Source organism: Ranitomeya imitator, chromosome 1, assembly GCF_032444005.1.
Source record: "Ranitomeya imitator isolate aRanImi1 chromosome 1, aRanImi1.pri, whole genome shotgun sequence".
Taxonomy (NCBI): domain Eukaryota; kingdom Metazoa; phylum Chordata; class Amphibia; order Anura; family Dendrobatidae; genus Ranitomeya; species Ranitomeya imitator.
The window spans coordinates 945798315-945821632 of NC_091282.1; the positions used below are offsets into that span (position 1 = coordinate 945798315).

The 23318-nt window shown below is 43.7% G+C and overlaps 1 protein-coding gene across 1 annotated transcript in view; it reads right to left on the bottom strand.

Moving 5' to 3' along the window:
* The window catches only part of SLC39A8 (solute carrier family 39 member 8), a 135769-nt gene extending 117428 nt beyond the window's left edge, over positions 1-18341 (bottom strand). The window contains exon 1 of the mRNA XM_069743646.1: positions 17785-18341. Within this exon, the coding sequence (XP_069599747.1) occupies positions 17785-18018 (234 nt within the window). The 5' untranslated portion in view covers positions 18019-18341. The remainder of the gene's footprint in view (positions 1-17784) is intronic.
* Positions 18342-23318: the final 4977 nt, after the last annotated feature.

The window sequence follows — 23318 nt, forward strand, 5'->3', positions numbered from 1 at the left end:
GGACAGCAGTGGTGTGGTCAGTGGAGGCCTAGTGGAAGGAGTGACCGCAGACAGGCATCGAAGGCCTAAAATAATAACACATGGCTGTAGGCAATTTTAAATTGGTTCCAGGGGTACACGGGCAGCAGTGACCTGGTCAGTGTAGTAGTAGTTGAAAAAATGGACCGCAGACAGGCATCGAATGCCTAAAATAATAACACATGGCTGTAGGCAATTTTAAATTGGTTCCAGGGGTACACGGGCAGCAGTGACCTGGTCAGTGTAGTAGTAGTTGAAAGAATGGACCGCAGACAGGCATCGAAGGCCTAAAATAAAAAAATTGGGCTGGCTGTAGGCAATTTTAAATTGGTTCCAGGGGTACACGGACAGCAGTGGTGTGGTCAGTGGAGGCCTAGTGGAAGGAGTGACCGCAGACAGGCATCGAAGGCCTAAAATAATAACACATGGCTGTAGGCAATTTTAAATTGGTTCCAGGGGTACACGGACAGCAGTGGTGTGGTCAGTGGAGGCCTAGTGGAAGGAGTGACCGCAGACAGGCATCGAAGGCCTAAAATAATAACACATGGCTGTAGGCAATTTTAAATTGGTTCCAGGGGTACACGGACAGCAGTGGTGTGGTCAGTGGAGGCCTAGTGGAAGGAGTGACCGCAGACAGGCATCGAAGGCCTAAAATAATAACACATGGCTGTAGGCAATTTTAAATTGGTTCCAGGGGTACACGGGCAGCAGTGACCTGGTCAGTGTAGTAGTAGTTGAAAGAATGGACCGCAGACAGGCATCGAAGGCCTAAAATAAAAAAATTGGGCTGGCTGTAGGCAATTTTAAATTGGTTCCAGGGGTACACGGGCAGCAGTGGTGTGGTCAGTGGAGGCCTAGTGGAAGGAGTGACCGCAGACAGGCATCGAAGGCCTAAAATAATAACACATGGCTGTAGGCAATTTTAAATTGGTTCCAGGGGTACACGGACAGCAGTGACCTGGTCAGTGTAGTAGTAGTTGAAAGAATGGACCGCAGACAGGCATCGAAGGCCTAAAATAAAAAAATTGGGCTGGCTGTAGGCAATTTTAAATTGGTTCCAGGGGTACACGGGCAGCAGTGACCTGGTCAGTGTAGTAGTAGTTGAAAGAATGGACCGCAGACAGGCTTAGAAGGCCTAACATAACAAACTTGGGCTGGCTGTAGGCACTTTTAAATTGGTTCCAGGGGTACACGGGCAGCAGTGGTCTGGTCAGTGGAAGTCTAGTGGAAGGAGTGACCGCAGACAGGCTTCCAAGGCCTAACATAACAAACTTGGGCTGGCTGTAGGCACTTTTAAATTGGTTCCAGGGGTACACGGGCAGCAGTGGTCTGGTCAGTGGAAGTCTAGTGGAAGGAGTGACCGCAGACAGGCTTCGAAGGCCTAACATAACAAAATTGGGCTGGCTGTAGGCACTTTAAATTGGTTCCAGGGGTACATGGGCAGCAGTGTATGGTCAGTGGAAGTCTAGTGGAAGGAGTGACGGCAGACAGTCTTCGAAGGCCTAACATAACAAAATTGGGCTGACTGTAGGCACTTTTAAATTGGTTCCAGGGTAACACGGCCAGCAGTGGCCTGGTCAGTGTAGTAGTTGTAGAAAGAAGGGACCGCAGACAGGCTTCGAAGGCCTAACATAACAAAAATGTCAAAACAATGGTATTGTCAGTGCCAGGCATTGAAGGATGTCAGCGGCTAGACTACACATTGGTGAAGCTGTGAGAGATAATTTTGCTAGTGGTAGAGCACTGTTTGAGCTGGGGGGGGGAACTGTCTTGTGGCCGGCGGTACAGGCACAGGGCCCCTCATATTACAACGGTGTGTCTGACGTTGGGTGCGCACCACCACCGCCAGAGACACTTTATTGTACTATGAGGGACCCAGTGGCAGTGCCGTCGACCAAAAGCGGCCACACCCACCTCTTCAGACAAACAGCACTCTCAAGGGTCCAAGCGCAAAGTGGCGATAGCACGGCCCCGTGTGGGGAGTTTGGCCATTTCGTGAGGTGGAAACATGTCGTATGCTGGACAATCAGGTGAAGAAAATTACGAGATTGGAAAAGTCATTCAGAATAGTCCACAGGCAAGACCTTTTCATAGGAAAGCTAGGTGTCAGCCGGGCAGGGTGGGGCAAAAGATTTTGAAATCCAGTTGTGGTTCATTTTAATGAAGGTTAGATCATCTACATTTTGGGTAGCCAGACGAGTCCTTTTTTCTGTTAGTATTGAACCTGCAGCACTGAATACTCTTTCTGATAGGACACTAGCTGCCGGGCAAGCAAGCTCCTGCAATGCATATTCTGCCAATTCTGGCCAGGTGTCTAATTTGGATGCCCAGTAATCAAATGGGAATGACGGTTGAGGGAGAACGTCGATAAGGGATGAAAAATAGTTTGTAACCATACTGGACAAATGTTGTCTCCTGTCACTTTGAATTGATGCTGCAGTACCTGTCCTGTCTGCGGTCATAGAAAAATCACTCCACAACCTGGTCAGAAAACCCCTCTGTCCAACGCCACTTCTGATTTCTGCCCCTCTAACACCTCTGGTCTGCTGGCCCCTGGAGCTCGTGTGAGAACGATCACGGGCGCTGTGTGCAGGGAATGCCAGAAGCAAACGGTCAACAAGAGTTGATTGTTTTGTTGCTAATATTAGTTCCAAGTTCTCATGTGGCATAATATTTTGCAATTTGCCTTTATAGCGAGGATCAAGGAGGCAGGCCAACCAGTAATCGTCATCGTTCATCATTTTTGTAATGCGTGTGTCCCTTTTGAGGATACGCAAGGCATAATCCGCCATGTGGGCCAAAGTTCCCGTTGTCAAATCTGCGGTTGTGCTTGGTTGAGGGGCAGTTGCAGGCAAATCTACGTCACTTGTGTCCCTCAAAAAACCAGAACCCGGCCTTGCCACGCCACCAATTTCCCGTGCCCCCGGGAAAGCTTCCTCATTAAAAATATACTCATCCCCATCATCCTCCTCATCCTCCACCTCCTCTTCGCCCGGTACCTCGTCATGTACACTGCCCTGACCAGACAATCGCTGACTGTCATCAAGGCTTTCCTCTTCCTCTGGTGCAGACGCCTGATCCTTTATGTGCGTCAAACTTTGCATCAGCAGACGCATTAGGGGGATGCTCATGCTTATTATGGCGTTGTCTGCACTAACCAGCCGTGTGCATTCCTCAAAACACTGAAGGACTTGACACATGTCTTGAATCTTCGACCACTGCACACCTGACAACTCCATGTCTGCCATCCTACTGCCTGCCCGTGTATGTGTATCCTCCCACAAAAACATAACAGCCCGCCTCTGTTCGCACAGTCTCTGAAGCATGTGCAGTGTTGAGTTCCACCTTGTTGCAACGTCTATGATTAGGCGATGCTGGGGAAGGTTCAAAGAACGCTGATAGGTCTGCATACGGCTGGAGTGTACAGGCGAACGGCGGATATGTGCGCAAAGTCCACGCACTTTGAGGAGCAGGTCGGATAACCCCGGATAACTTTTCAGGAAGCACTGCACCACCAGGTTTAAGGTGTGAGCCAGGCAAGGAATGTGTTTCAGTTGGGAAAGGGAGATGGCAGCCATGAAATTCCTTCCGTTATCACTCACTACCTTGCCTGCCTCAAGATCTACAGTGCCCAGCCACGACTGCGTTTCTTGCTGCAAGAACTCGGACAGAACTTCCGCGGTGTGTCTATTGTCGCCCAAACACTTCATAGCCAATACAGCCTGCTGACGTATGCCAGTAGCTGCCCCATAATGGGAGACCTGGTGTGCAACAGTGGCAGGTGCGGATGGAGTGTTTGTGCGACTGCGGTCTGTGGACGAGCTCTTGCTTCTGCAGGAGGACGAGGAGGAGGAGGAGGAGGGGGTGCGAACGGCTACAGACAACTGTTTACTAGACCGTGGGCTAGGCAGAACTGTCCCAAACTTGCTGTCCCCTGTGGACCCTGAATCCACCACATTTACCCAGTGTGCCGTGATGGACACGTAACGTCCCTGGCCATGCCTACTGGTCCATGCATCTGTTGTCAGGTGCACCTTTGTGCTCACAGATTGCCTGAGTGCATGGACGATGCGCTCTTTAACATGCTGGTGGAGGGCTGGGATGGCTTTTCTGGAAAAAAAGTGTCGACTGGGTAGCTCGTAGCGTGGTACAGCGTAGTCCATCAGGTCTTTGAAAGCTTCGCTTTCAACTAACCGGTAGGGCATCATCTCTAACGAGATTAGTCTAGCTATGTGGGCGTTCAAACCCTGTGTACGCGGATGCGAGGCTAAGTATTTCCTTTTTCTAACCATAGTCTCATGTAGGGTGAGCTGGACTGGAGAGCTGGAGATCGTGGAACTAGCGGGGGTGCCGGTGGACATGGCAGACTGAGAGACGGTGGGAGATGGTATTGTTGCCGCCGGTGCCCTAGATGCAGTGTTTCCTACTACGAAACTGGTGATTCCCTGACCCTGACTGCTTTGGCCTGGCAAAGATACCTGCACAGATACAGCAGGTGGTGCGCTAAATGGTGGTCCTACACTGCCGGAAGGGATGTTGCGTTGATGACTAGCTTCATTGGCCGAGGGTGCAACAACCTTAAGGGACGTTTGGTAGTTAGTCCAAGCTTTCAAATGCATGGTGGTTAAATGTCTATGCATGCAACTAGTATTGAGACTTTTCAGATTCTGACCTCTGCTTAAGGAAGTAGAACATTTTTGACAGATGACTTTGCGCTGATCAATTGGATGTTGTTTAAAAAAATGCCAGACTGCACTCTTTCTAGCATCGGATACCTTTTCAGGCATTGCAGACTGAGCTTTAACCGGATGGCCACGCTGTCCTCCACCAGGTTTTGGCTTTGCCACGCGTTTTGGGCAAGATACGGGCCCGGCAGATGGAACCTGTGGCGATGTTGATGCCTGCTGCGGCCCCTCCTCCTCCTCTGCTTCAGAACTGCTGCCGCCTGCACCCTGTTCCCCCAATGGCTGCCAATCGGGGTCAAGAACTGGGTCATCTAATAACTCTTCTTGTACCTCCTGCGCAACTTCGTCTGTGTCACCGTGTCGTTCGGTGGTATAGCGTTCGTGATGGGGCAACATAGTCTCATCAGGGTCTGATTCTTGATCAGCACCCTGCGAGGGCAATGTTGTGGTCTGAGTCAAAGGACCAGCATAGTAGTCTGGCTGTGGCTGTGCGTCAGTGCACTCCATGTCAGATTCAATTTGTAATGGGCATGGACTGTTAACTGCTTCACTTTCTAAGCCAGGGACGGTATGTGTAAAGAGCTCCATGGAGTAACCCGTTGTGTCGCCTGCTGCATTCTTCTCTGTTGTTGTTTTTGCTGAAGAGGACAAGGAAGTGACTTGTCCCTGACCGTGAACATCCACTAACGACGCGCTGCTTTTACTTTTACCAGTTTCACGAGATGAGGCAAAAGAGCTAGAGGCTGAGTCAGCAAGATAAGCCAAAACTTGCTCTTGCTGCTCCGGCTTTAAAAGCGGTTTTCCTAATCCCAGAAAAGGGAGCGTTCGAGGCCTTGTGTAGCCGGACGACGAACCTGGCTCCACAGCTCCAGACTTAGGTGCAATATTTTTTCCCCCACGACCACCTGATGCTCCACCACTACCACTACCCTCATTACCAGCTGACAATGAACGCCCCCGGCCACGACCTCTTCCACTAGACTTCCTCATTGTTTTAAAAACGTAACCAAACTAACGTTATTTGTTGCAGTCACACAACTTACACGGTGAGCTATAACTTCAGTATGATTTAGCTACCCCTTTACAGGTTGGTGAGACCACAGCGAAAATCAGGCCCAATGTTACACACTCTTTTTTTGGTGGCTGCAAATTAGAGAGATGCCCCACACGCAGGACTGTCACTGAAGCACAAATGTTAATATTAATGTCACACTATTATTTTTTTTTTATTTTTATTTTTTTCAGGAACACTTTAGAAACCCCCCAAAAAAAAAAAAATAGATTTTTGCAGGGAGAATTTAGAAAACAAATGTAACAAACTATATGCTTTCTATGGGCCACTGAGTGAGAGATGACGCACACAGGAATCAGGAGTGGCACACAAGCCCAGAGGCCAATATTTTTCTACCAATGATTGATGGAGTTATTTTCTCTGGTAGATTTTGGAACCCAAATCAAGGAAAAAAAATGTAGGCTTTCTATGGACCACAATTGGAGAGAGAGAGAGAGAGAGATGGCACACCCAGGAGTCAAGACTGGCACACAAGCAGAAAGGCCAATATTAATCTCCCACTGTTTTTTTTTTTTTTTTTTTGTTTTTTTTTTTTTCAGGGAGACTTTAGAAAAAAAAATAATAAAAAAAATATGATTTTATCAGGAAGAATTTAGAAACCAAATAAAATAAAATGATTTTTTCAGGGAGAATTTATAAAACAAATAAAAACAAAAATAGGCGTTCTATGGCCCACTGACTGAGAGATGACGCACACAGGAGTCAGGAGTGGCACACAAACCCAGAGGCCAATATTTTTCTACCAATGATTGATGTAGTTATTTTCTCTGGTAGATTTTAGAACCCAAATCAAGGAAAAAAAATATAGGCTTTCTATGGACCACAATTGGAGAGAGAGAGAGAGAGAGAGAGAGAGAGAGAGAGAGAGAGAGAGAGAGATGGCACACCCAGGAGTCAAGACTGGCACACAAGCAGAAAGGCCAATATTAATCTCCCACTGTTTTTTTTGGTTGTTTTTTTTTTTTTTTTTTTCAGGGAGACTTTAGAAAAAAAAATAATAAAAAAAATATGATTTTATCAGGAAGAATTTAGAAACCAAATAAAATAAAATGATTTTTTCAGGGAGAATTTATAAAACAAATAAAACCAAAAATAGGCGTTCTATGGCCCACTGACTGAGAGATGACGCACCCAGGAGTCAAGACTGGCACACAAGCAGAAAGGCCAATATTAATCTCCCACTGTTTTTTTTTTGTTTTTTTTTTTTTTTGTTTTTTTCAGGGAGACTTTAGAAAAAAAAATAATAAAAAAAATATGATTTTATCAGGAAGAATTTAGAAACCAAATAAAATAAAATGATTTTTTCAGGGAGAATTTATAAAACAAATAAAACCAAAAATAGGCGTTCTATGGCCTACTGACTGAGAGATGACGCACCCAGGAGTCAAGACTGGCACACAAGCAGAAAGGCCAATATTAATCTCCCACTGTTTTTTTTTTTTTTTTTCAGGGAGACTTTAGAAAAAAAAATAATAAAAAAAATATGATTTTATCAGGAAGAATTTAGAAACCAAATAAAATAAAATGATTTTTTCAGGGAGAATTTAGAAAACAAATAAAACCAAAAATAGGCGTTCTATGGCCCACTGACTGAGAGATGACGCACACAGGAGTCAGGAGTGGCACACAAACCCAGAGGCCAATATTTTTCTACCAATGATTGATGTAGTTATTTTCTCTGGTAGATTTTAGAACCCAAATCAAGGAAAAAAAATATAGGCTTTCTATGGACCACAATTGGAGAGAGAGAGAGAGAGAGAGAGAGAGAGAGAGAGATGGCACACCCAGGAGTCAAGACTGGCACACAAGCAGAAAGGCCAATATTAATCTCCCACTGTTTTTTTGGTTGTTTTTTTTTTTTTTTTTTCAGGGAGACTTTAGAAATAAAAATAATAAAAAAAATATGATTTTATCAGGAAGAATTTAGAAACCAAATAAAATAAAATGATTTTTTCAGGGAGAATTTAGAAAACAAATAAAACCAAAAATATGCGTTCTATGGCCCACTGACTGAGAGAGAGAGAGAGATGGAACGCTTAGTACTGGCACACAAGCCCAAAGGGCAATATTAATCTCCCTTTTTTTTTCCAGGGAGAATTTCTGAAACCCAAAAAAAAAATAAAATAGGCTTTCTATGGCCCACTATTTGTGAGAGAGATGGGACGCTCAGGACTGGCACAGATGGCACGCTCAGGACTGGCACAGAAGCCCAGAGGCCAATATTAATCTCCCTTTTTTTCTGGGAGAATTTATAAAACCAAAAAAATATTTAAATAGGCTTTCTATGGCCCACTATTTGTGAGAGAGATGGCACGCTCAGGACTGGCACAGATGGCACGCTCACAACTGGCACACAAGCCCAGAGGCCAATATTAATCTCCCTTTTTTCAGGGAAAATTGATAAAACAAAAAAAAAAATTAAATAGGCTTTCTATGGCCCACTATTTGTGAGAGAGATGGCACGCTCAGGGCTGGCTGGCACAGATGGCACGCTCAGGACTGGCACAGAAGCCCAGAGGCCAATATTAATCTCCCTTTTTTTCTGGGAGAATTTATAAAACCAAAAAAATATTTAAATAGGCTTTCTATGGCCCACTATTTGTGAGAGAGATGGCACGCTCAGGACTGGCACAGATGGCACGCTCACAACTGGCACACAAGCCCAGAGGCCAATATTAATCTCCCTTTTTTCAGGGAAAATTGATAAAACAAAAAAAAAAATTAAATAGGCTTTCTATGGCCCACTATTTGTGAGAGAGATGGCACGCTCAGGGCTGGCTGGCACAGATGGCACGCTCAGGACTGGCACACAAGCCCAGAGGCCAATATTAATCTCCCTTTTTTTCTGGGAGAATTTATAAAACCAAAAAAATATTTAAATAGGCTTTCTATGGCCCACTATTTGTGAGAGAGATGGCACGCTCAGGACTGGCACAGATGGCACGCTCACAACTGGCACACAAGCCCAGAGGCCAATATTAATCTCCCTTTTTTCAGGGAAAATTTATAAAACAAAAAAAAAAATTAAATAGGCTTTCTATGGCCCACTATTTGTGAGAGAGATGGCACGCTCAGGGCTGGCACAGATGGCACGCTCAGGACTGGCACACAAGCCCAGAGGCCAATATTAATCTCCCTTTTTTTCAGGGAGAATTTATAAAACCAAAAAAAAAAATAAATAGGCTTTCTATGGCCCACTATTTGTGAGAGAGATGGCACACTCAGGACTGGCACACAAGCCCAAAGGCCAATATTAATCTCCCACTGTATTTTTATCAGGGAGAATTTATACACCCCACAAAAAAAAATACAGAAAAATGAAAAGGCTTTCTATGGCCCACTATGTGAGAGAGATGGCACACACAGGGATGGCACTCTAGCAGAAATGCCAAATTGCCAATCTTAATCTCCCACCAAAAAAAAAAAAAAAAAAAAAACAGGGAATGTCCTACAATTACTATCTCCCTGCCTGCAGTAATCTCAGCCAGGTATGGCAGGCAGCTACTATCTCCCTGCCTGCAGTAATCTCAGCCAGGTATGGCAGGCAGCAATAAGGAGTGGACTGATGCACAAATGAAATAAAAAGTGTGGACAAACAAAAAAGATAGCTGTGCAGAAAGGAAGGAACAAGAGGATTTGTGCTTTGAAAAAAGCAGTTGGTTTGCACAGCGGCGTACACACAGCAATGCAGCTATCAGGGAGCCTTCTAGGGCAGCCCAATGAGCTACAGCGCTGAGGGGAAAAAAAAAAAAAAAAAAACTTCCACTGTCCCTGCACACCGAGGGTGGTGTTGGACAGTGCAAATCGATGCAGCACAAGCGGTTTTGTGGTTAATGGACCCTGCCTAACGCTATCCCTGCTTCTGACAAAGCGGCAGCAACCTCTCCCTAAGCTCAGATCAGCAGCAGTAAGATGGCGGTCGGCGGGAACGCCTCTTTATAGCCCCTGTGACGTCGCAGACAGCAAGCCAATCACTGCAATGCCCTTCTCTAAGATGGTGGGGACCAGGACCTATGTCATCACGCTGCCCACACTCTGCGTTTACCTTCATTGGCTGAGAAATGGCGCTTTTCGCGTCATTGAAACGCGACTTTGGCGCGAAAGTCGCGTACCGCATGGCCGACCCCGCACAGGGGTCGGATCGGGTTTCATGAAACCCCGACTTAGCCAAAGTCGGCGACTTTTGAAAATGTTCGACCCGTTTCGCTCAACCCTAGCCAGGAGCATCCACATCTGCAACCCATGGCACTCCAATATTTTACTGCCCCTAGCCAGCTATACTCCAATACTCTACCACTGTTTATCATGATATTAAAGAGCGAGTGCATCTAAGTGATAGGATATGGCCTTCATATGATCTATTAGCTCAATTTTTCAGCAAACTTTATTCATTCTTTGACTTTTCATTTGTGGGTTGTCTTCAAACCAGAAGAACAATTTAGGCCAGTTGAGTGAAATATGGGTCGCTTTCATAAGGAATACCTGGCTAGATCGCAGGGTTTCCCTACCTTAGCTAACTACTTCATGGGCTTAGATGAATCAGTTAGGTCAGCTAGGGAATCCCGGAGGTGGGGCAACATAGGCCCACGTTTCAAAGATATGTGAAACCGGCCTAAAGGTACCTTCACACTGAACAACATTACAACGATAACGATAGCGATCCGTGACGTTGCAGCGTCCTGGATAGCGATATCGTTGTGTTTGACACGCAGCAGTGATCTGGATCCTGCTGTGACATCGCTGGTCGTCGCTGAAAGTCCAGAACTTTATTTCATCGCTGGATCACCCGCTGACATCGCCGGATCGGTAACTGGTAACCAGGGTAAACATCGGGTTACTAAGCGCAGCAACCCGATGTTTACCCTGGTTACCATTGTAAATGTAAAAAAAAAACCACTACATACTTACATTCCGGTGTCTGTCACGTCCCTCGCCGTCAGCTTCCCGCACTGACTGTGAGCGCCGGACGTAAAGCACAGCGGTGACGTCACCGCTGTGCTCTGCTTTACGGCCAGCCGGCGCTCACAGTCAGTGCGGGAAGCTGACGGCGAGGGACGTGACAGACACCGGAATGTAAGTATGTAGTGTTTTTTTTTTTTTTTACATTTACAATGGTAACCAGGGAAAACATCGGGTTACTAAGCGCGGCCCTGCGCTTAGTAACCCGATGTTTACCCTGGTTACCCGGGGACTTCGGCATCGTTGGTCGCTGGAGAGCTGTCTGTGTGACAGCTCTCCAGCGACCACACAAGGACTTTCCAACGATTACGGCCAGGTCGTATCGCTGGTCGTGATCGTTGGAAAGTTGCTGAGTGTGACGGTACCTTAACCCCTTACTGGCATCGGACGTACTATACCGTCCGATGCCGGCTCCCCTGCTTTGATGCAGGGCTCCGCGGTGAGCCCGCATCAAAGGTGGGACATGTCAGCTGTTTTGAACAGCTGACATGTGCACGTAATAGGCGCGGGCAGAATCGCGATCTACCCGCACCTATTAACTAGTTAAATGCCGCTGTCAAACGCAGACAGCGGCATTTAACTACCGCTTCCGGCCGGGCGGCCGGAAATGACGTCATCGCCGACCCCCGTCACATGATCGGGGGTCGGCGATGCTTGTATATTGTAACCATAGAGGTCCTTGAGACCTCTATGGTTACTGATGACCACCCTGTGGTCGGTGCTCACAGCACACCTCCATTTCTGCTACATAGCAGCGATCAGCAGATCGCTGCTATGTAGCAGAGCCGATCGCGTTGTGCCTGCTTCTAGCCTCCCATGGAGGCTATTGAAGCATGGCAAAAGTTAAAAAAAAAGTTTAAAAAAATGTGAAAAAAATAAAAAAAACATAAAAGTTTAAATCACCCCCCTTTCGCCCCAATCAAAATAAATCAATAAAAAAAATATCAAATCTACGCATATTTGGTATCGCCACGCTCAGAATCGCCTGATCTATCAATTAAAAAAAGTATTAACCTGATGAAAATTCGAAACGCCAGAATTACGTTTTTTTGGTCGCCGCGACGTTGCATTAAAATGCAATAACGGGCGATCAAAAGAACGTATCTGCTATCATTAAAAACGTCATCTCGGCACGCAAAAAATAAGCCCTCAACCGACCCCAGATCATGAAAAATGGAGACGCTACGAGTATCGGAAAATGGCGCAATTTTTTTTTTTTTTTTAGCAAAGTTTGGAATTTTTTTTCACCACTTAGATAAAAAATTACCTAGTCATGTTAGGTGTCTATGAACTCGTACTGACCTGGAGAATCATAATGGCAGGTCATTTTTAGCATTTAGTGAACCTAGCAAAAAAGCCAAACAAAAAACCAATGTGGGATTGCACTTTTTTTGCAATTTCACCGCACTTGGAATTTTTTTCCCGTTTTCTAGTACACGACATGCTAAAACCAATGATGTCGTTCAAAAGTACAACTCGTCCCGCAAAAAATAAGCCCTCACATGGCCAAATTGACGGAAAAATAAAAAAGTTATGGCTCTGGGAAGGAGGGGAGCGAAAAACGAACACGGAAAAACGAAAAATCCCCTGGTCATGAAGGGGTTAAGGCCAGTTTCACACGTCAGTGGCTCCGGTACGTGAGGTGACAGTTTCCTCATGTACCGGAGCCACTGACACACGTAGACACATAAATATCAATGCATCTTTTCAGATGTCATTGATTTTTTGCGGACCGTGTCTCCGTGTGCCAAACACGGAGACATGTCAGTGTTCGTGGGAGCGCACGGATTACACGGACCCATTAAAGTCAATGGGTCCGTGTAAAACACGTACCGCACACGGACATTGTCCGTGTGCAGTCCGTGTTCCGTGCAGGAGACAGCGCTATTATTAAGCGCTGTCCCCCCCACTGGTGCTGAAGCCGTGATTCATATTTTCCCTGCAGCAGCGTTTGCTGCAGGGAAAATATGAATATTAGTGTTTAAAATGCAGATCCAAGTCCCCCCCCCCCTTCCCCGCTGTGATTAAAATGCTCACCTAGCTTCCGGATCCCTCGCCGCAGCGTCCTCTTCTGGCCGCAGCTTCTCCTGTATGCGGTCACGTGGGGCTGCCGATTAAAATCATGAATATGCGGCTCCGCCTCCCAAAGTGGTGGAGCCGCATATTCATTACTGTAATCGGCGGCCCCACGTGACCGCATACAGGAGACGCTGCAGCCAGGAGTCCTGGATCTGCATTTTAAACACTAATATTCATATTTTCCCTGCAGCAAACGCTGCTGCAGGGAACATATGAATGGGGCTTCAGCGCGATGTCGGGGACAGCGCTAAACTTTAGCGCTGTCTCCGGCACGCTCCGTGTGGTACCAAGTGGGCACACGGGCGGCACACGTGTGCCGCACATGTGCCAGACTGATGTACCATAGAAACGAAGGGCACACGGACACGGATAATTCCGGTACCGATTTTTTCCGGTACCGGAATTATCTGGACGTGTGGGACTGCCCTAAAGCTGCTAACCTCATCCACATGTATTACAGGAAATCACTAAAATACCTGATAGACATCAAATACTGGCTCCATTTACTATGATAACACAATTTATCATTGTTTTTTTTTTACTCACATATACTGCCATTCATTCCACAGCACTTTACGGACATTATCATCACTGTCTCCATATCTTGATTCCCTATCAGTATGTCTTTTTTGTGCAGGAGGAAATCAGAGAACCTGGAGGAATGCCATGCAAACACTGGGAGACATATAGACTCCACAGATGTTGTCCTTGGTGGGATTTGAACCCAGGACCCCAGAGCTGCAAATCAACAGTGCTATTTATACCACTTAAGGTGCCTTCACACATAACGATATCGTTAACGATATCGTTGCTTTTTGTGATGTAGCAACGATATCATTAAGGAAATCGTTCTGTGTGACAGCGACCAACGATCAGGCCCCTGCTGGGAGATCGTTGGTCGCTGAGGAAAGTCCAGAACTTTATTTCATCACTGGACTCCCTGCAGACATCGCTGGATCGGCGTGTGTGACACCGATCCAGCGATGTCTTCACTGGTAACCAGGGTAAACATCGGGTTACTAAGCGCAGGGCCACGCTTAGTAACCCGATATTTACCCTGGTTACCAGCGTAAAAGTAAAAAAAACAAACACTACATACTTACCTACCGCTGTCTGTCCCTGGCGCTCTGCTTCTCTGCACTCCTCCTGCACTGGAAGAAGAAGTTTACTTTTTCTCACTGGAAGTTCAGATAACAGCCTCATTATATCTGAGAGATTTATTAACCCCTTTCAGAATGGGTGATATTTTTCGATTTTTCGTTTTGGTTTCTCCTCTTTTTTTATATTTTTTGTCGACAAAGCCATAATTGAGCAATTTTCTTGCAAGACAAGTTTTTTTTTTTATTGATACCCTTCATTTTAACCATACAATATATTGAAAAACAGGGAAAAAATTACAAGTGCGATGAATAGTTAAAAAGAAAGTGGTAGAATGGTGAAAAAGATGCAATTCCACCATTTTTTGGGTGGAGGGGTGTCTGTACCTTGTTTTTTATGGGGTAAGAATGACATGGCTGCATGATTTTCTGGTTCAGCAATACACAACTTATATAGTTTGGTCTTTGTTTTGTTTTTTAAATGATGAAAAAATACAGATATTTGTAAAAAAAACAAACAAACAAAAAAACATTTTGTTTGTGTCAAATTTTTTGAGAAACTTTTTTGAAACTTTTCAATTTTTCTGTTACTGGAGCTGTGTGAGGGCTTGGTTTTGTATCGTGAGATGGTATTTTCTATTTATGCCATATTGTGATTGCTTTTTAATGTATGTTTTTAGAGGAATGCGAAGACAACAAAGAAAAAACACAATTTTTGCTTTCCAATTTTTTTTCTCTTCACATTTATCATACTGTTGGTAATTAATTTTATAGTTTCATTCATTAGACTTGACAATTACATTGCTTCTTCTGTATACTACTAAAATGATGTTCTCCAATGAAGCCCAGCCATTGGCACATTGGAGCACTAAGGCTACTTTCACACTTGCGTTTTTAGCAATCCGTCGTTTTGGGCAAAAAACGGATCCTGCAAATGTGCCCACAGGATGCGTTTTTTGCCAATAGACTTGTATTAGCGACGGATCGCGATGGATGGCCACACGTCGCGTCCGTCGTGCAATGGATCCGTCGTGTTTTGGCGGACCGTCGGCATGAAAAAACGTTCAATTTAACGTTTTTTCGTACGTCGCGTCCGCCATTTTGTACCGTGCATGTGCGGCCGGAACTCCGCCCCCTCCTCCCCAGACTTCAGAATGGGCAGCAGATGTGTCGAAACACTACATCCGCTGTCCACGTCGTGCACAAATTTCATAACGTGCGTCGGTACGTCGGCCCGACGCTTAGCGACGGACCCGTACCGACGCTACTGTGAAAGTAGCCTAAGATGGCAGATAAGGGGCCTTCAGCCATGACAAGCCATTGGCAAAGTATGAGCACCAGCCAGTGGCAGGCATTTGAATAGTCAAAACAACAGCGATTGGAGCATGCTCAAGTTGCTACTGTGACAAGAAGATGCCAGCTATGGAATATATCCAGTATATAAAATATATGGTGTGGGCTCAGCTCACTTGTACATCACATATTGGGACGAATAGCAGACTGTCAGCCATTACATGTCTCACACTGATAACTACCACTTTCGTTTATGGCTCGCTCACACCACCGTGTTAATCAGACAAGTGCTGTCCGATTTTTTTTTTAATAGCACTCGGACCAATGATATGTAATGAGGCAGCGCTGAGGGGCATGAGATCGGCTGATTGACAATACCAATTTGGCAAGAGAAAAAAAATTGCACCATGCTGCGATTTAACATGTCAATCGGACGAGACTTGCCCATTCAAGTCTATAGCTGAGTGGTAATTGGCGGATTGCACTCGATTTCCGAGGACTCGCAGAATGGAGAAGATGAAGAAATTTTGTTCTCCATCTTCTTATTATTCTCCGATTCTCAATAGTCTCATAGTCATAATGAGTCTAATGTATGCTGATTGTCAATTATTATTCTACTATCTGTAAATGAACTTTTTCTCTGGCATCCTTGCTTAATCAAGCGTAGCTTTGGGTCAATTGTTTTAGTGTTTATCTTGATTTTCACTGTTGTGTGTCTTACATTAGTTATTTAAAAAAAGTTATATATTAACTGTCAGGTTACTAAGCTTAGCCTACCGGCTTTGCAGTTATCTACAGTGGTTTGCATAGCTAATGTGTCTTTTGCATACAAGGAAGGGTATAAATGGGAAGAGATTGATTCTTATTTTTTTTTTTTTGAAATCCCAGTCTCCCACCACTACTTCTTATCTGTTTATCACTATAGGGGTCTCACAGCCAATGTCCCACAGTATGCTACAGGTATTGTGACCAAGTTGAATGTACCTCTAGATCGACACGAAGAGGCTTTTTAATGTTATGGAAAAACAATTAAAACCAGTATGTTTCTGTTCACATGTCCAGTAATCATTTGTTAGAACAAATCTTGCATAAATCCATTGACAAAAAGTTGTGCAGACACAAACTGATGTCAACTGGATCTGTTTTTAACAGTGAAGTCTATGGAAAACGGATCCATTAAACAACCATCAAATTTTCTTTCATTTAAAATTAATGTTTTCAGACAGACAAAAATATGCTGTTTGCACAAACTTTTGTTAGCGGATTGGTACTGGATCTGTTCTATGGCCGGGGTCACACTTGCGAGTGCAATGCGAGAAACTCGCCTCAATACCCGACACTGCTGCCATCACTCGGGACCAGAGTGTGCGGCTACATGTATTTCTATGAAGCTGAACGCTCCGGTCCGAACCGTTGACGGCAGTGCCGGGTATTGAAGCGAGAGACTCGAGCGAGTTTTTCACATTGCACTCGCAAGTGTGACCCCGGCCTAAAGGATCATTACTGAACATGTGAATATAGCCTAAGATTGTTGGGGTCTGACACCCGGCAATCCCACTGACCTGCTGAAAACTGCTCTTTCAGTTGCCAATTGTAAGCAACGTACAGAGGTGGAACAGAATGGATCCATACTTGTTTTGTGGCTGCTGCTGGGTACTATACTTTATCTCCTAGAACCTCTATTGCTATAGGCATAATGCTAGTAAATGGTTAAACTGTATAATTGGTTATGAATTATAACCTTTATTTGCTTCATGATGTTTATTTAGTATCTAATTATTTTTGGCAATAAATTATGTTTCCGGCATCTCCATACATTGCCTTGTGCTTGGTGCGGGACACCGTACCTAATTTCCGGCAGCCTGTAATGCTATACACATTATACTGCAAAATGGCTAAAATGTGACATTGGTTGTCAATTATATCCTTTATTTATTCCAAGATGATACTTAGTATTTAATGATGTTTACAATAAAACACATTATTCAGAACTTCTTCATTATATCTAGCAATACATGACAGCCCAGGAAGCAGCAGACAATGACAATTGTCGGTCAGCATTTACATAACTCACTTATGATAATTAATTAGCCTGAAACATTGCTTTACTAAAGGCACGCTTGTGCTCACTTTAAGTAGTTGTCCCCCCTTTCCCGTTTTTCAAAAACTAAAAATAGTATAAAGATAACTTGTAAAAATCAAATTATTGGATTTTTCTATGCAAATTGCCTCTTCAGAGAGGAAGAGCACTTGAACTCAATAGCGCCACCTGTTGGAGGCAGCAATGCTACAAGTCACTATCAACCCTTTAAAAAGCCTTGAAATATGACTTAGGACAAAAGCCAAGTCAGAATCTCAATTGGCAGACACAGTGTTTCGGGGTATTGCCCCTCGTCAGTGCAAAGTATGAGGACTGATTTTTATTTTTCTATGCTTTTGTATTATATGTCGTCTATGTGAAGCCCCTTTTGTTAAGACTTCCTAGTTTTGCCATGGCATTCTTCTTTCCTTTCCTTAACACTTGTAATGCCAATTCCTGTAATAAAATTAGAAGTACCAAAGTATCTGAAAAGGGTCTTACCTTGTTGAAACTTGAGTGCATCTCCTCAGCTTTTCCGCAGCCATCCAGCATCCTGTCCACATGACTGACACTGAGGTTTCCATTCTCTCCATAAGTGTCTAGTATAGCTACAATTATTTTCTCAGCTGTATCGTAGCCATAGTCTCTTCCTTGCGAAAATGCCTTTGGCAGCCAAATACTCACTGTAAGTGCTACGCAGACCCATATAGTTCCACAGTGCCCCCCAGTACCCATGTTACACCAGTTCCCTGGTTTATTCTATGAAAACAAGGAAATTATATCTAACTAATATCTACACAAAACTTGCAGAACTGGTTGTTTCAAAGAGCATATAGAGAGTCACAGCCAGTTGTGAGTGATGTTAGCGTTGGCTGTGTATACCTCCCGCACTGCACACGTCTATAGGCTCCTGCAGAGAAGGCTAAGTCTGTATCTGTCCTCTTCCACTGTGATAACTCAGCTAGTATTGTGGACAGGAACTGCCCTCTGATACCAGATGGTCTAAGCTCTTCCCAGGCTTAGCAGATAAGGAAACACTGTCTCCGTGTCTATGAGACCTGCATATTAAAAGAAAAAACATAATAATAATCAATGCAAATATTACAACACAGTCTGTGATAACACCATTCACTCTGAATATATATATATATATATATATATATATATATTTATTTCCTTTATAGCACTCACTGTACTGCTGGTGTACTTTTCCTCTATTCCTTTTCTTTGTCAATGAGGATTTTCTTTCTTTTAACTACTTCAGATATTGCCTGGCATCATGTAACCAGTAAATAGAAGCAAGCCAAGTTCTTCCATTAAATGGGTTATTGTGGAGCTCAGAACTGTACGGATACTGTTTGCTCTTTTTTTCTTTTGCCTTGTTTAACACTGAAACATTGTAGTAAATAGTACTTTTGGCTTGTTAATGCCTTACTAGTAATATTTGATTATGAGCAATCGGTTACTCATCTTCTAGGGAATAGTATATGTATTAATTCATATTTAGGAATGGATATGAGTCCTGAGGGAAAATAGGTTTTCTTATTAAACACTTTTTTTTTTGCAAATAGAGTTGCATGAAAGTTGCAGGAAGAAAAAGTCACGCCCAAGACTAAGGGTATGTGCCCACGATCAGGAACTGCTGCGGGTTTGACTGCGGGTTTGACTGCGGGTTTGATGCTGTGTATTTATGCAGCATCAAACCCGCAGCGGCCAGCTGTTACAGCATAGTGGATGGGATTTCTGGAAATCCCATGTCCACTATGCGTCCATTGTCCCCTGTTGGCATATCTGTGGACACTGACAAGCAGCGCATCTATCAAGACCGCAGCATGTCAATTTCTCTTGCGGAGGTGCTAGTCTCTGCAAGAGAAATTACATCAATAAAAATATATTGAATGTGGTAAATCCACATGGTTCAGTGATCACATGCGGATTTACTTGCATTCAAAAGAATGCTGCAATTTGGATGCAGTGAACTGGCGCTGCTAGTTCCGGATTGTGGGCACCCGGCCTAAGGCCCCAGACACATTAGCAGAGTTGCCAACTTGATTTTTTCATTTTGTTCTGAAAAGGGTTAACCAAAAATCACTGTCAGTCAACATTATCTATGGAGGCATTGGAATAACAAAATACGTCATTACGATTTTAAGTGATACGTCTGAAGCCCAGGGGTGTAACTACAACAGGTGCTGGGGTTGCAATCGCACCCAGACACTGGAGCCTAGGGGGCCCTTAAAGTCCCTTTGGCCTATAAAAAAAACTATTGCTATTAAAGATTTTAAATATTTGGGGGCCCCGTTGGAGCTTTCACATTGAGGGCCATGAGTTTCAAGTTGCGCCACTGCTGCAGCCCATAATCCTGAAACTCACTATGAACTGTAAAATGATGATAATTAAAAGCTTAAGAACCAGCACAAATTTCTCTAAAAATTACTATCAATTTTTTTATGGACAGGGGAAAAAGTTGTCCTACTTTTTACAGACTGTCCAAGGAATTTGTGGATGGTTGCCCACCCTGAACGTTAGACTAATGTTGGCCGAACCCACCAATCTCAATGAGTTCGGTTGACAGTCTAATGTGTATGGGGTCCCGGGAAAATTCATTTCAAAGGAAATATCAATCTGGCATGTCTGATTTTGGACTGAGGGTCGTATTGCTTCCTCTCGGATAAGCCTGGCGACTACTCTCTCATAGAGAACACAGAAGCACTTGCCCAATTGAGCTGTCCGGTGTATGGGAGAACCAGCCAAAATGCCTTTAGGATGAATGACAGCCATCTAATGTATATGACTTGCTTAAAGTCCTTTTTCATTGTGTGTTAAGACCATATGAAATTAGTGAGTTATTTTAGCAGGCAGGTAAGATCCCCAATGATACAAAATGGCTGAACTACATTATAAAAAAGATCATCAATATAAATGAAAACTTAGCTGATCTACTTTCTAAGAGCAGTTTGTAAAGGTATTTAAAAACACACCTAAATTGACTAGAAAATAAGTGATAACCACAAATGTCAATTACAGCTGAAAAAGGTCAGCCCGGCGCACACAGTGGATATAGGGATGTCTACACTAATCCCATTCGGTACAAAATTGGGTATTACCTACTCATGCAAATCACTCAGACTTCTGGTCCCAGCTACCAACGAGATGAAAATGGTGACCAGTGACCACAACTAAGTCCACTTAGGGAAAAAATATATCACTAAAAGGTATCAAGGACTATTTCAAGCTGTATTTTTTTTATTCTATTTAACACACTTCTATTAGCAAAAATACTACACCCTAAAGAAAAATATCTAAAAGACCAATAGTCACACAATTAATGTATGTTTATGTCTATTTCATTCATTTGCATTTTGTCAGAAACCATTTTAATATTTTACATAATAAACCAGGCTATATTTATTAAGAAGCAAAAAAAAATAAAAAAAGAACCTTGAAAAACAATGTCCCATTCATGAACCAAATAACTATTAACACATAATCATTAACTCATAACATCGACATGTCAGAATTTCACAATCATCAAGTGTGAAAACGAAAACATGATTGAAAAATATACCCAACAATTCATGGAATTTCTACAGATCTTATCCAGTCATTTTCATGTTAAACATATAATATCATTGTTTTCTTGCATAGCATTTATGAAATGAAGATGTCTATGGTGAGCATCTGTCAACCATGCCAAAAAAAAAATATTGTTTCTATACAAACATCAATCTGGAACAGAAAAGATCTTAGTAATAGAAATGAATTCCTATGGTAGATCCTCATACACCGGTTGTATCGGTAATACCTAGTGATACTCTCAGCATGTCTCACCTGTTCCTTTTCTTGCCCTTTACTCTTTCTGATTTTGGTCAGGTTAATAAAGACATTGGACAAGTCACGTGGTTTGTCATTATCCCCATTAGTAACCATAATAGCTACCTTGTAAAAAAAACTGCAGAGCTATGTAAATTACCACTGACGTGATGAACACGCTGTGTTTCATACTCCTCCTCCCTTACCTTTAGAAGATAGTTGAAGACCAGCCAAAAACCTGCCAGAAATCACATTGTCTCAGCACATTCTTGTGGACAGCAAAATGGTAAATCTTTTGTCTCTGTAGTTAAAGTCTAACCATAAAGATCCAATTAGGGGAAATGTTAACAAGAAGTCAAGTACTTTGCATTATTAGCACCTCTGACGTCTGTGAGGACATCTCAGAGGGAATCACACCAGTAATCCTGTTACCAAGATATCCATACAAATCCAATGTGGCTTAGTGGAGTTTTAACATTGATGGCAGAATAATTAAATGTGCATCTAAAGACTGGCTGGTGGGGTATGTCTACTGATACCTGGTACCAAGCACAATGGAAAAAAAGATAAACTTGTTTTTTTCTTTAGGTGCTGTCAGCATTGCAATATTCATCTACTTCATTTAATTTTTCTTTCTGTGGAAAGTAAAGCCACAAGAGCTGCAGCAAATAAAAAATAGAATGCAGCCAGAGAACTAAATAAAGAGGGTAGTAACAAGGCTTTAAAAAATTACAGAGAGAAAAATAAATTATGTCAAAAGGGCAACAAAAGGAATGCGCACTGTATTTACAGCAGAAAACTCAAATGCACATACTGGAGTGTTGGCAGGAAAAATGCTGCATTAGGCTGGTTTCACACATCCTGATATTTCTGGTACCAGAAAAAAACGGTACCGGAGATATCAGTGTCCGTGTATCCGTGTGCGTACTACTTGCGGCACATGTGTGGCAACCGTGTGCCGCCCGTGTGCTGCATCAGTACCACACGGATGGCCGCCAGGGAAGTAGTGCTACTGTAAGCACTGTTCCACGGTGGCTGGTGCTGAAGCCAGCTGTCATCCATTCTCCCCTGCTCTGCCAGTGAGCAGCGGAAGCTGGGGAGAATGAATAAATGAGAAGCAGCATGCACAGGCTCAGTAATTAGCGGTGAAGTCACTGAATCTGTGCTAACTCCTGTGACCTTAGGACCATGGGAGAATGCAAGTGATGAGGTCATGACAGTTCAAGTTCTGTCACAGTGACCTCATCACTTGCATTCCCCCATGGTCCTGAGGTCACAGGAGTTTATGCCGGCAGCGAGCACAGACTCAGTGACATCACCGCTAGATACTGAGTCTGTGCTCGCTGCTTCTCAGTAATTCCCCAGTGGTTTACAGTCGCATTAGCCCCACTCCCAGTTGTAAACTGTACATTCCCCAGATATGGATTACCGCATGGGACTGACTGAACGGCGGACAGGTATGGTATATTGTTGGTTTATTATTTAATTTTTTTTACAGGAGATTGAGGGGGTCCATTGGATTAGCAGAAACAATAAAGATGGCAAAACTGTGTGGTGTATAATTTCATTAAAATACTTTATTCTTACTGTGTGGTGTTTATTTAACCCTTTACCAACTATAGGATTAGTAATGGAGAGTTGTCTTATTAGGTGTCAATTAGCAGCAGGCACAGGATTTAGCTGCAGCCACTGTCTCCTGCCTCCTGCGAGGGTACTTGTGAAAAATAAAGCCAGGAATTTTTTTTTCATAAGCATAATCCATTCAATATGAGAAAGAGTGACGTAGGGATGTCGATGTGATGGTGCCCGCCAAGGCCGTGTTACAGATTAGAAGGTGACTGGATCTCGTTCTGGCTTCCTATCAAAATTTGGCCACCACTGACGAACCCAGACAAGTGCGAGGATGTTGTGGGTTGGATGGAAGACAAAGGCTACGGTGTGTTGACAAGCAGCACCACAAAGTTTTCCACACGGTCTAGTATCAGTAGCCAAAAGGCTGGGCCTCTGAATCCTCAACCTGGTCCTCCTTCCTCCCAACATCCAGAGTCCCAGTAGACTTATGACCCCAATGCTTCCCATTCTGAGGAACTATTTACGTTCCCTTGTAATTTGTCAGGCCTCTCAACATGCATCATTAAAGAGGATTATGAGGAGGTGGATTGCAGTGATGCTCAAACATTTGAGCACATACGGCAAGGGAAAAGCCATGCTGTGGAAGGTCA